Source organism: Portunus trituberculatus, chromosome 8 (genome assembly GCF_017591435.1).
Source record: "Portunus trituberculatus isolate SZX2019 chromosome 8, ASM1759143v1, whole genome shotgun sequence".
NCBI classification, from domain to species: Eukaryota; Metazoa; Arthropoda; class Malacostraca; order Decapoda; family Portunidae; genus Portunus; species Portunus trituberculatus.
The window spans coordinates 4,428,909-4,440,931 of record NC_059262.1 but is presented as its reverse complement, the minus strand read 5'-3'; the positions used below and the strand labels follow the sequence as shown (position 1 = coordinate 4,440,931).

At 45.8% G+C, this 12,023-nt stretch overlaps 2 protein-coding genes across 2 annotated transcripts; both read left to right on the top strand.

Moving 5' to 3' along the window:
* Positions 1-2,210: 2,210 nt before the first annotated feature.
* LOC123499990 (pollen-specific leucine-rich repeat extensin-like protein 2) lies at positions 2,211-5,237 on the top strand. Its single transcript, XM_045248554.1, has 4 exons — positions 2,211-2,214; positions 3,463-3,530; positions 4,000-4,902; positions 4,941-5,237. Exons 1-4 carry the CDS (start codon positions 2,211-2,213, stop codon positions 5,235-5,237), a joined length of 1,272 nt encoding a protein of 423 aa, XP_045104489.1.
* LOC123499586 (bromodomain-containing protein 4-like) lies at positions 3,889-11,711 on the top strand. Its single transcript, XM_045247810.1, has one exon. The coding sequence runs from the start codon at positions 5,315-5,317 to the stop codon at positions 7,589-7,591; it is 2,277 nt and encodes a 758-aa protein (XP_045103745.1). The 5' UTR covers positions 3,889-5,314; the 3' UTR covers positions 7,592-11,711.
* Positions 11,712-12,023: the final 312 nt, after the last annotated feature.

Below are 12,023 nucleotides of genomic sequence, written 5' to 3'. Positions count from 1 at the left end.
GTGGTCTATGTCATTACCTTTCGCAATGTACACAGCTTAATTTCCACTGTCCTTCTCTTCCTCTTGTTCAGCCCTCAATGCAATAATAAGTCTGAGAATTAACCTAATATATAAATGGATGAGCTGCATTATATCCCTTCAGTTCTATGCTGCGTTTCCATATCCATTCTGCTTATTATTTGATTTCACATAGCTTTAAAAACACAAGTAGGGATTAGATAGTGAAGACTCCGGCCATTAATCTACTGACCTCCATAAACCCTTCATAATGTAAATAAAACCATCTAATTGTACCCAAACTTATGGTACAAAATGTGTCCCCAGGTACTGAAGAGGTTAAAGTACCTGTGTGCATTTATCATTTACTGTGTCACGGCGTACTCTTCTTGCATTTTTCTCACTTTCTCATCATCAACGGAAAGAGAAGGTCAAGAGATAGGAGTGGCAGGGACAGAGTATATATAGTGAACCAACTGGGAAATTCCAACTTAAATCATTAATCACCATCTCACCCAGCTTGAACCCTTCTCAAATGCTGGATAATGCTCAGTATTTATAGTGAATTGGTATAGGAGTAATATAGATGTACCCAAACATTTCCTCCTTTTATAGTGTCAGTCCCCATGGCTTACTTCCTGCATTTTCTCTTTCTTATCTCTATCAACAGAGGGAAAAAAAGGAAAAAAAGAGAGTCGAATTTCAGGAAAGGGTCCCAGCAACACGGATATTGCAACTCAAACCATAAATGCTCAACTCAACCAACGCAAACCCTTCTGGAATGCTGTAAAATGCTTAGAATATGTATTAAATTAGTATAGGCATAAACATTTCCTGCTTTTATAGTATGAGTCCTTGTAGGGAGGCGCTGCAGGGCCCGCCATTCGGTATTTACAAACACTAACAGGGACAGCGGCAAGGCACTCCACACACTACCCTGCTGAACCCCTGCTGCGCCACCCTGCCCCTGCTGACGCTCACAGGGAAGGCAGGGAGAGCAGCACGTTAATATTATCCAGCAGGAGACGAAAGACGAGCCGGGAAGCGAGGAGGAGTAAGAGGAAAAGTGAGTGAGTGAGTGGGTGAATGACGCCTTTGATGTGAGACTCGTCAGCTCTGAGGTACGTGTGTGGCGTCTGTGGCTTAGCATTCTGTGGGGGAACTGTAATTATCTTGCTTTCCTGCTTTGGGTGAGTAATAAAGCTAGCAGGAAGTAATGGTGAGTAATGGCAGTGAAGAGGAGTGAGAGAGAGAGAAAGTGAGTGGGTGAGTGAGTGACGCCTTCGAGTTAATAGCTTAGTATTCTTTGAGGGAACTGTAGTGTAACTTTCTTTCCTGCTTTGGGTGAGTATTAGAGCTAACAGGAAGTAAGGGGGAGTAATGGCAGTGAAGAGGAGTGAGATAGAGAAAGTGAGTGGGTGAGTGACGCCTTCGAATTAATAGCTAAGCATTCTTTGGGGGAATTGTGATTAACTTGCTTTCCTGCCTTGGGTGACTATCAGAGCTAACAGGAAGTAATGGAGAGAAATGGTAACAAAGAGGAGAGAGAGTGTGTGTGTGTGTGTGAGTGAGTGAGTGAAGCCTTTGATGCAAGACTCATAAACTCTAAGGTACATGTTGATTCACCTGGTTTGCTCTCCCTTATTGCTTTGGTTAGGCAGACAGAAAATTAACACATAGAATAATGCAAATAGCTCAATTCTGCGAGTACGTCAGTCTGTAAGCGAATAAATTACTGGTGGAGGGGAATTATAAGAAAAAAAGACAGTTGTGTACCTTAAGATCAGTTTGTTAGTGACTTTATAATGTTAGTGATGAGTTAGCTTTGCATTCTGTGGGTGAAGTGTAGTGTAACCTTCTTTCTTGCCTTGGGTGAGTGTCAGAGCTAACAGGAAATAGTGGTGAGTGATGGCAGTGAAGAAGAGGATTGAGAGAGAGAGAGAGTGAGTGACAGCTTAGAGTAAATAGCTTAGTATTCTGTGGGGAACTGTAATATAACTCTCTTTCCTGCCTTGGGTGAGCATCAGAGCTGACAGGAAGTAGTGGTGAGTGATAGCAGTGAGGAAGAGGAGTGAGAGAGAGAGAGAGAGAGTGACAGCTTAGAGTAAATAGCTTAGTATTCTGTGGAGGAGCTGTGATGTAACTTGCTTTCCTGTCTTGGGTGAGTATCAGAGCTAATATTGGTGAGTGATGGCAGCAAAGAGAAGGAGTGAATGGGTAAGTGAGTGAGTGAGTCTCTTCTTTACATAGTCATCTCACCTACTGCACTTTCCAATCTCTAACAATTCGTGGCAGAGATCATTACAGTGCACTACAATCTGGATATTTTTTGGAAGGAAGGAAAGAAATTATGCATAGGAGATTTAGCATATTGTTTAGTTGAAGCTGGGTGGTGCATCTACATAGAGGCAGCCTCAAGCATTATAGGAAAATTGGTTATGACTATATATAAGCTTTCACAAGTCCATATCAGTGTTTTCTCACCCATAAAACTGATGCAAAACTAACCTTATCCAGCCTGATGAACTTAATCTTTCCTGTAGTGTGGCAGTGTGTAGCTGAAACACAGATATTGTATTGTGGGGAAGTAAGGCAAGTTTTGACTAAGTTGTATTCTTTTGCTGGTCTCTTTCGAACAAAACCATTTTATTATTTTTTCTGTATTTATCTATTTATATTTATTTAGGCTATTTAGTTAATTTATTCATTTATTCATTTATTTATTTATTTTATTTGAGGTTGTGTTGCTGTGGCTATAATTCTTTTTTACTTTTGTTGTACTAGATTTGTCTTTATGAGTGAAACTATAAAAAAAAGAGAATTAGAAGTTTTTTTTTATTGTTTATTGTTTTGTTTTGTTTTCTAGGCTCTATTCCACCAGTAAATGATGCTCTACAGGGCCTCATACAAAATTATATATACATAGTTGTCCTAAATACATACAAATGAAAATAAAAATATATATACTAATAAATAGAACTTAACCTAACCTAACCTTTTCATGCTACAAGAGTTATTTAAGAGACTGTTATTGGTGTGGCTATGATTTTTACCCTTCTCTAGCAGTGTGTGTGTATGTTTGTATGAATAGCACTATTATAAGAGAGAAAAGGGAGTTATTTATTTATTTCAATGCTACATAAGAATTTTAGAGACTATTATTGGTGTTGATGTCACTTTTAACCACTAGACCACTGTGTATGTCAGTTTGTGTGAATGGAACTATAAAGAGAGAGATTAGAAGTTATTTATTTATTTGTTTCAGTGATACAGATGTTTAAGAGAGTAATGTGGGTGTGGTTACAGTCTCTCAGTGTGTGTAGCACTGTGTATGTTTGTTTGTGTGAATGGAATTATAAGTAAACAGAATCAAAAGTTATTGTTGTTTTTTCCTTACTGTAAGACTGCATAGTGGTGAAGGTGGTGCAGTTTACAGCAGGGCATGACATTCTATTGCCCCCTCAGGTGTGACGCAGGCCCCTGACGATGGACAGTCCCCAGGGGCCCCACCAGCCCACCCAGAGCAACTGGATGTACATGCAGCACCTCCTACAGCAGCTGCAAGACCACCAGCAGCCCCCCCAACCCCAACAGCACCAGCAGCAGCACCACCTCCAGCACCCACCACCACCACCATCACCACACCAGCAGCAGCAGCAGCAGCCACCACCACCACCACCAACACCACCACACCAGCCACCACCCACACCACCACCACCACAACCACCACACCAACACCACCCAATACGGCAGCAGCCACCACTTCAGCAGCAGCAGCAGCAACCTCCCCCACCACCACAAACACAGCCACACCACCATAATCCCCACCACCACCACCCCCACCACCAGTCTCTTCCACAGCACCACCAGCCACTCCAGATGCAGCAGATGCCATCACAGCCGCAGCAGTACCAGCACCACCAGCAACAACAGCAGTACAAGCCACCACCACCACAGCCACAGCCACAGCAGCAATACAAGCCACCACCACCACCACCGCAGCAGCAGCAGCAGGCCAGCAAGCAGTACCTCCGGGCTGATGACCACAGCTACAGTGTGGAATCCCTGCTTGGTAACCCCAGGGTGGAGCTCTCACAGCCTGTACTCCCCACCCCTGTACACCCCACAGCCCTCCTCCCCACCCCTTCATACCCACCACCCCTGCTGCCCCGTGTCCTTCCAGGCCCTTTGCTGACCACCCCCATACCCCCCAAGAGCCAGCCAGACAATGAGATGATGGTGATGTCCTTCCTCAATGAGCTGGAGGGAGGGAAGAAGGTGCCAAGCAGCGCAGCACCTCCCATCCCTCCTGCCACTCTGCAGAAGCCCCTGCCACCCACGCCAACCTCCAGCTTCTCCCAGGTGCTGGTAACTCACCCACCACTCCACCCACACCTCACCCCCACCACCCTCCACCTGGTCCTGCCGGGTGACACCAGCATCCCCACCACTGCTGCCACCACCAGGGTGAACCACAATGGCAACACCCCCGGCCTGCACATCAGCATCCCCCACATCTCACCCCTGACCCATGAGGTGTCACCCCCGCAGGAAACCACCACCCCCACCACCACTGCCACCACCATCAGGATGCAGCACACCTCACCCATGACCCATGAGGCATCACCCCCACAGGAGCCCATGTCCCTGAACCCTGTGTACCCCGGCAGCTGCGAGGGCGATGGCAACGGTGAGGGGAGTGGTGGCGCCCCCATGGTCAGGCTGGAGCGCGGTGACTCGGCTTCCTCTATGAGTCAGCTTGACCTTGCCCTCAGCGATGACTCCAATCCTCTCCTGGACCAGCTTGAGTCAGCGCTGGAGAGTGACAGCAGCATTCAGGCCAAGGCATCCCCTGAGGGTCCAGTGCCGGCTGATGCCTCCTGCTGCTCAGATGACGCCAGGGAGGTGGGAGAGGCTGCCAAGGAGCAGCCCCACATCCCCAGACGGAGATGTTCATGTCACTGCTGGACGCCCCTTCATCAGACGCCACCAGACATGCCCCTCTGCAGCCACAGTCCCCACAACAACCCTCACCACCCTCACACCCAGCCCAACCCATGCTCACAGACACACAGGAGCAGGACAGTGTGCCTGGTGCTGCCACGAGACCCTCACAGGACTCACAACAACAGCAGGACAAAGGTGTGCACCCTGAGGCCTCAGAGAAGGTTCCGTGCCTTGCAGCCGCAGGACACCCCCGCCGGACACCACCAAGGAGGATGCTGGAGGCTCTCCCATAGTAGCACAGATTGTCCCTCTGTGTGCCACCAGGAAGCCTGCACAGGGCACCCACAAGGAAACCCCCAAGGTAACACCCATGGTAGTGCAAATCAGTTCCCCCAGTGGAGACAGTGGCTCTCCAGAAGACACACACATAGAAGAGGACCAAGCCTCACCCACTGATGCAGAGATGGATGCTGCTGCTGCTGCTGCTGCTGGACCTTCAGACAACACAAAGGACACCCCAACAGCCCCCAAGAGTCCAGAAGAGGTGAGTGTGGTGTCCCCTACAGCCAGTCCTGTGCCAGACACCCCAGCACGTGAACCCTCGCCGCCCAAGGACACTCCAGAATCCTCACAGGACACCGAACTGGTAGGGGAGACCATCTCAGAGGACTCAGTGCAAGCCTTAACTGACATCGAGGCACCTTCCGGGGACTCTGAGGCCAAACAAGACACTGCACAAGACTCCACACCGAGGGACACCTCAAACCCCTCTAAGGACATCCCTCCCAGATCCTCCCCGACATTGCCAGATGCCGCCACTGCTGCCCCAGGGGAAAGTGAGGAGGGGAACACGTCCCCACATGAGATTGCCACAGTGTACATCATCGAGCCAAAGCAGGAGAACGTCTCACCCGAGAAGCAGGTGCCGGAGATTGTGGAGGTGACCCCTGAGGTGAGTGATGAGGACAGTCAGCAGCAGCAGCAGCAGCACCCGGAGCCACAGCTGGAGCCAGCAGCCCCAGAGAAGGAGAGCAGCAATAAGCAGCACAAGCAGGAGGTGATTGAGGTGAGTCCTGGCAGAGCGGACAAGGAGGCAGTGGTGGGCAGCCAGCTAGAGTTGAGGACCAAGAAGGTGAAGGTGCCGAGGAAGGAGACACACTTCTTTGAGCCAACGGTGGTGCCGCCAGAGAAGCAGAAGCTGATGGTGATGTGCTACGTGTGCGACACCAACGTCAAGGTGGCAAAGTTCAAGCACCACTTGTTCTTTGGGTTTGTGCGGTGCCACTACTGCAACCGTCGCCTCATGGGGTGCCGCCTGCTGATGGAGGACCTCAACAACCCTGAGAAGAGCGTGTGCTTCAGCAGCCCCTCCAGGGTGCACAGCTTCAGCAAGTGGGCAGGCGACCCCATAGAGCACCTCTCCTACTACATCCGCAAGGACCTGGTCATCAAGCGCTTCTGTGCCGGCAAGACCAAGCCGCCACCTGTCCCGGAGATCGTGGCTGAGATCCACAGCTATATCTCCCGGCTGTCGGTGCTGGAGTCCATCGGGCCGTGGTGCTACGCCTTCGAGCGCTGCCAGAAGTACATCCAAGAGAGAATCAATGCCGAACCCAAAGCATTCGACCAAAATCTGAGGAACTCCATCAGCGCGTCACTGGCCGCCCACTCAGCAAGACTGGGGCCCAGCAGTCCCCTGGTGGATAGAGCCAAGAGCCCCAATACTGAGGGTAGCAGGCCAGCCACCTCCACCCCACCCCAGGAGCGCACCGCCACACCGCCCGTCCCCCAGCCAGCGGAGGACAAGGAGAGCAGGACGTTGCCGGTGATCCAGGCGGTGACCTCAGAGAAAGTGACAGTTGAGCCAGTCATTGTGATGGAGCCGCCGGTCACACAGTCAGAGGAGTCTGTCGACGACCCCATGGAGACAGTGGATGACCCCCTGTCTGACGCACCAGAGAACGCCCCGCCAACGCCTGAGGCTTCCACACCCGCCTCAACACCGCAGCCAGCAGAGGTGCCACACAAGACCCCCAGGTCAGCAGAGAAGCCGTCAGAGGAAACCACAAGCAGAGTTACGCCACCACCCAAGGCCATGCCAGTCAACCAGACCATAACCCGGCTGCGGGACATGCTGAGCGGCTCCGTGAACTCCTCCAGGAGATCGTCACCATCACGCTCCTCCAGGACATCAAAAACAGCCACGCCGGAGCCACCACCCACCGCCCAATCAGACGTGGAGCTTGTCAATGACACCCGCACCACCACTAACTCAGCCACCACCACTGCCGCCATCACCACCACCACCATCACCACCCGAACCGCTGCCATCACCAAGAAGAGCATAGCTGGCACCACACTCATCCGGCAGTGGGGCACCAAGGCCAAGGTCCACACGCCAGCCGTCCGCCGCAGCACACAGGGCGAGTCGTGGCCGGTGAAAAACGAGAACTACCTCATCATCAAATACCCGACGGAGGCTTGCCCCGACTTGTGCCCCTCCTGCTACACCGCCTTCAACCCCATGCAGGCCACCGTGCAGTGCTCCTCCTTCCTCATGACCGTCAGGTGTGAGTCCTGCAAACTGACCCTCTTTGTCTCGCAGGACCCGCCCTCGCCGCGCCCTCGCAAGAAACGGAGGTTGTGAATGTCGGGTGTGGCTTTCTTGGGGCAGTGGCGTGGCGTGCTGTCCAAGTGTCTTGTGCTTAACTGTGTCGGTGGCAGGTGAGCATGGTGTTCTCAGCTTTATGGTTAGAGGTGGTAGCTGTCAATCCTGGCTGAAATAGACATTAAAAGGAGAGATATTAAGACATTTTTTGAGATTGGAGTGGTGATGTGCAATTGAAGTAAAGGAGAGATAGAGAATTAAAGAGGTGAGATTTTTGAGCTGGCAGTCAAATCTGGATGAAATAAAAAGGAGAAATGAACAGGAAAGAAAAAAAAAAAAAAGTCATTAGATAATTGTTTCCTATGGTGCCAGAAGCTATGAGAAATATATCATGAAAAATACAAAGAAGAGAAAGAAATAAAAATAAAAAAGTGTGAAGAGAACAAACCAAGTATTTGTGTACTGAGTGAGTGTATGAGAAGTTTGTGAGTGTTGTAGTTATATCAGTTGGTGTTTGTATCACTTTGAGTCAACCTGAGTCAGATGCAACACACACATCATTACCAATTACCATTATTATTACCATTATTCTTAACATGGGCCGGGCTGGCTATGATAGTCTGTGTGTGCTAGTAAGGAGACTGCTAGTGATAGTAAGGAGAGCTTCGGAATGTGCCGAGTGAATAATTAAGTGCAAATAGATATCACTAGGTGAGCTATTATAATTTTGTGTGTAAGAGAGATCAGATTGTGTTAGTGAAGTACCAGAGAAAGAGAGAGAGAGAGAGAGAGAGTAATTTTTGTCACCAGAAAGTCATTAGGTCCCACAAAGAGAGATGGACAGACGGACAGTACTAGTGACAGACTGGTAATGTTTAAGGTACCACAACACACACACACACACACACACACACACACACACACACACACACACACACACACACACACACACACACAGAGACAATCAAAACATGCTTCAGCTGTTTAGTAAGCTGTGTTTGATTAAGAAGGGAGTTAAGGATTTGATGTTCCAGTAAGTGTGAGATTGAGGGAACAGTTTGCCTCATCAAAGTTTCAGTGAGTTTGAGGTTTGTTAAAGTCATGCAGGGCGACTCAGAGGTTTTGTGTCGCTGTGTCAGTCATGTTACCTTTTATTTATTTATTTTTTTCCATTTCTTTCTTCATTTTTTGTATTCATTTATTTATTTATTTATTCATTATTATTATTATTTTTTTTTAGATGGAATGAGTTTTTAAAAGACGAATATAAGTTTGTCAAAAAATACTTATGAATTTTTCTAAAGACTAACATGTTGTCAGACGATGAGCAAGAGTTTGTGGAAAGATTACGGTAATTTGTGTTTAAAAGATAGATAGAAGTTTGTGAAAAGAGAAAGAAATTGAGTTTGTTAGAAAGCGAATATGAATTTCTTAATAAAACCAACATAACTTTATCAGATGAATATGAGGTTGTGAAAAGATAAAGAATAGTTTGTCAGATGAACACAAATTTATCAAGTGATCAAATTGACTCACTACTCTTGCCACGATCATAACAGCCATTTAATAACTAGAAATTATTGATAAGCGATACATTTACCTTTGTGTCCGGAGTGTTGTGTCACCGCGCCAAGACTTACAGAGGAAAGAAATCTGTCACTAAGTAAACTCTGTGCAGACAAAGGAACCCAGACGTCCGTGGCTTTAGACAGGCTTGGTGCTCTCATTCAGCATCATCACAACTCCTTATGAAGTCTGGGAAGCTTTGTGGGGTAGGATGAGTTAGGTTAGGTTCACCATAAATTAGGTGTAGTTAGTTTTTTTTTTATTGGTTGTTTTGATTAGGTTTGATGGAAGGCATTGTGTGTTTTCAAGTTTGTATTCTTAGGTTAGGTTAGGTTAGGAAGAGGAGGGAAGAAGAGGGAAAGAGGAGGGAAGAGAGGAAGAATCAAGCATGCCCGTTAAATTTTTCAGAGAGAGAGAGAGAGAGAGAGATTCCTTAGGTTAGGTTAAGTTCACCATAGATTAGGTGTAGTTAGTTTGTTTTTGTTTGTTGTTTTGATTAGGTTTAGTGGAAGGCATTGTGTGTTTTCAAGTTTGTATTCTTAGTTAGGTTAGGTTAGGTTAGGTTAGGTTTTCCATAGTGTTTCTTGATTATTATTATTATTATTATTATTATTTATTTTCATTAGGATTTTTTTTTTTCCAGTATGTTTTCTTAGTTAGGTTAGTTTAGTTAGATTAGGTTAGATTTTCTTCTTTTTCTTTTTCTTTTTCGCTTCCTTTCTTTCCTCCTTTCTTTTGGTGACACAATTTGATGGAAGACGTTGTGTGTTCGTTAGCAGTGTATTCTTAAGTTTGGTTGTCTTTATGAGGCATGTATTATTTTGTTAAGATAGGTTAGGTTAGGTCTCCTTTGTTACAATGAGGTTCAGTGGACGGCATTGTGTTCTTCAGGTGTGTGTTAGTTTTATGATAATCTAACCTCTTGTCCTGTACACCTTAATTAAATGTTATGCAAGTGAGTTTGTAAAGAAAGTGTGTGAGTATGTGAGTGAGGTGATGGTGCTGAGAGGAGCCAGGAAGACAATGAGAGTTTCTGAAGGTAAAGGAGGAGAAAGATGACTAGAATATGAGAGTAAGGAAGGAGTGTTTGTTGTGACCTTTGAGAATTTTCATAGAGAGAAATTAATTGTCCTGTAATTTGTGAAGGTAGAAAAGGAGGAGTGACTAGGGAGTATGGAAACAAGTACAGCAAATTAGAAGCATTTATTGCCACTCTAAACAGCAAAATATGTCAGATGAATACTAGTACCTTGATATTTGTGAAGGTGAAAGATGACGCTATGGGAACATGTAGGGAAAAAATGGAAACTTGAACTACTGTTGCCACTTTAGAGAACATTCATAAACAGCAAAACTTTAGATGAATATTAGTACCTCGATATCTATGAAGGTAAAAAAATGATGGTGTAGGAAGAAATAAGCGAAAAAAAAATTGAGACCTATTATTACCACTTTAGCGAACATTTATAAACACTAAAATGCCAGATGAATAAATACCAACTTTTCATTTTCTTCTTTTTTTTATGTAAAGGTGTAAATTAGATGTTATTATGAAGCTGAAGGAGGAGAAGGAATGTAAAGAGTTAAGGACCTTATAGTATTAACACAACACTGCAAACACTTCCTTTGACAAACCAGTATTATTGCTTTGCATACATTCGCTGTGGTGCCGAGAAACAACACTCACTTGTAATACTCTTCAACAACACTTACACACACAACACACACACATACATCACTTTCAACACTATTCCCAACTCACAATACTCACAACGCACTCACTCTCTCATAATACTCTTCAACAATTACACACTCACACTCATACACGCACAACACACACACACAACACTCAAAACACACGTACTCACACAGAAACTTGTAACACTCAAACACAACACTGCCCCCTCCCCAAACACACACAGACAACACTCCCAACACACACTCACTCAAAACACTCTTAACAGACACACAACACTCCCACACAACATTCATTCCTCAGAGAAATAAAAATGTGTGTAAGAATGGAAAGAGAACCAAATATTATATACCTAGATTGATTGATTGAGACACTGTAAGGCATTGCTGGAAACTCACTGTTATTGTATCCTAGTCTTCAATGTATGCAGTGGAAGAGGAGGCTAACTAAACTGTAAAAAGATAGAGAGAGATTAAAGAGAGATTGATTGTTATAACACTAAGGGCATATGGCATTAGAGACGACCTTTAAAAGAAATTAGGCTTTTTAAATTGTGTTCATTATTAGTAAACGTCACCCAGGTTTCTCAATTCTCAAAGTCGCTGATGCATTTTTTGATTGTGTGTGTTGTAATGACCTGTGAAATATTCGTTCTGATAATTTCCACCACCGATAGTATATATAGTTTTAGTTTTCCAAGGTGTCTGTGTGTCGGTGTGTATGTGTGCGTGTGTGGATTTCTACATAGTATATTAGAGTTAGAGTGGTTAGGGAGCGTGCACTGTTCTGTGTGTGTCGGGGAAGAATTGAGTAACAAGAGACGCATTCACAAATAGATTTTATACTTTTCCTTCTTCTTGTTTGACGTCTCATGCTCAATAAACAGTGTCAACAGAAGAGCCTTTTCCTGCCCTGCCCAGCCTCACACACATACACACACACACACACACACACAAATACACTATACAAATGCCCTTTTTTTTTGGTATAGTTTTGTACGGTGTAATCTTTCTCTGTATTTGGGGTGTGATCTTAACATGTCCTTAGAGTGAGATTGTCAGTCTTAAAGTTGGGCTTATTGCTGTTTGGATCTCCTTTGTATTCCTCTGTATTCCTCCTCCTCCTCCTCCTCCATGTATAAGTATTTCTGTCTTGTATGCAGTCTGTCTCACACGCACACTTCCATTAGACTATACAAATCTGAGCGTG

Excerpts from the sequence above, each read along its gene's own strand:
- LOC123499990 (XM_045248554.1), top strand. Across the intron at positions 3,531-3,999 it reads CCCACCCAGAGCAACTGGAT|CAGCAGCAGCAGGCCAGCAA; the intron begins GTACATGCAGCA and ends CCACCACCGCAG. Across the intron at positions 4,903-4,940 it reads GCTCAGATGACGCCAGGGAG|ACGGAGATGTTCATGTCACT; the intron begins GTGGGAGAGGCT and ends CCACATCCCCAG.
- LOC123499586 (XM_045247810.1), top strand. The coding sequence starts at position 5,315 with ATGGTAGTGCAAATCAGTTCCCCCAGTGGAGACAGTGGCTCTCCAGAA.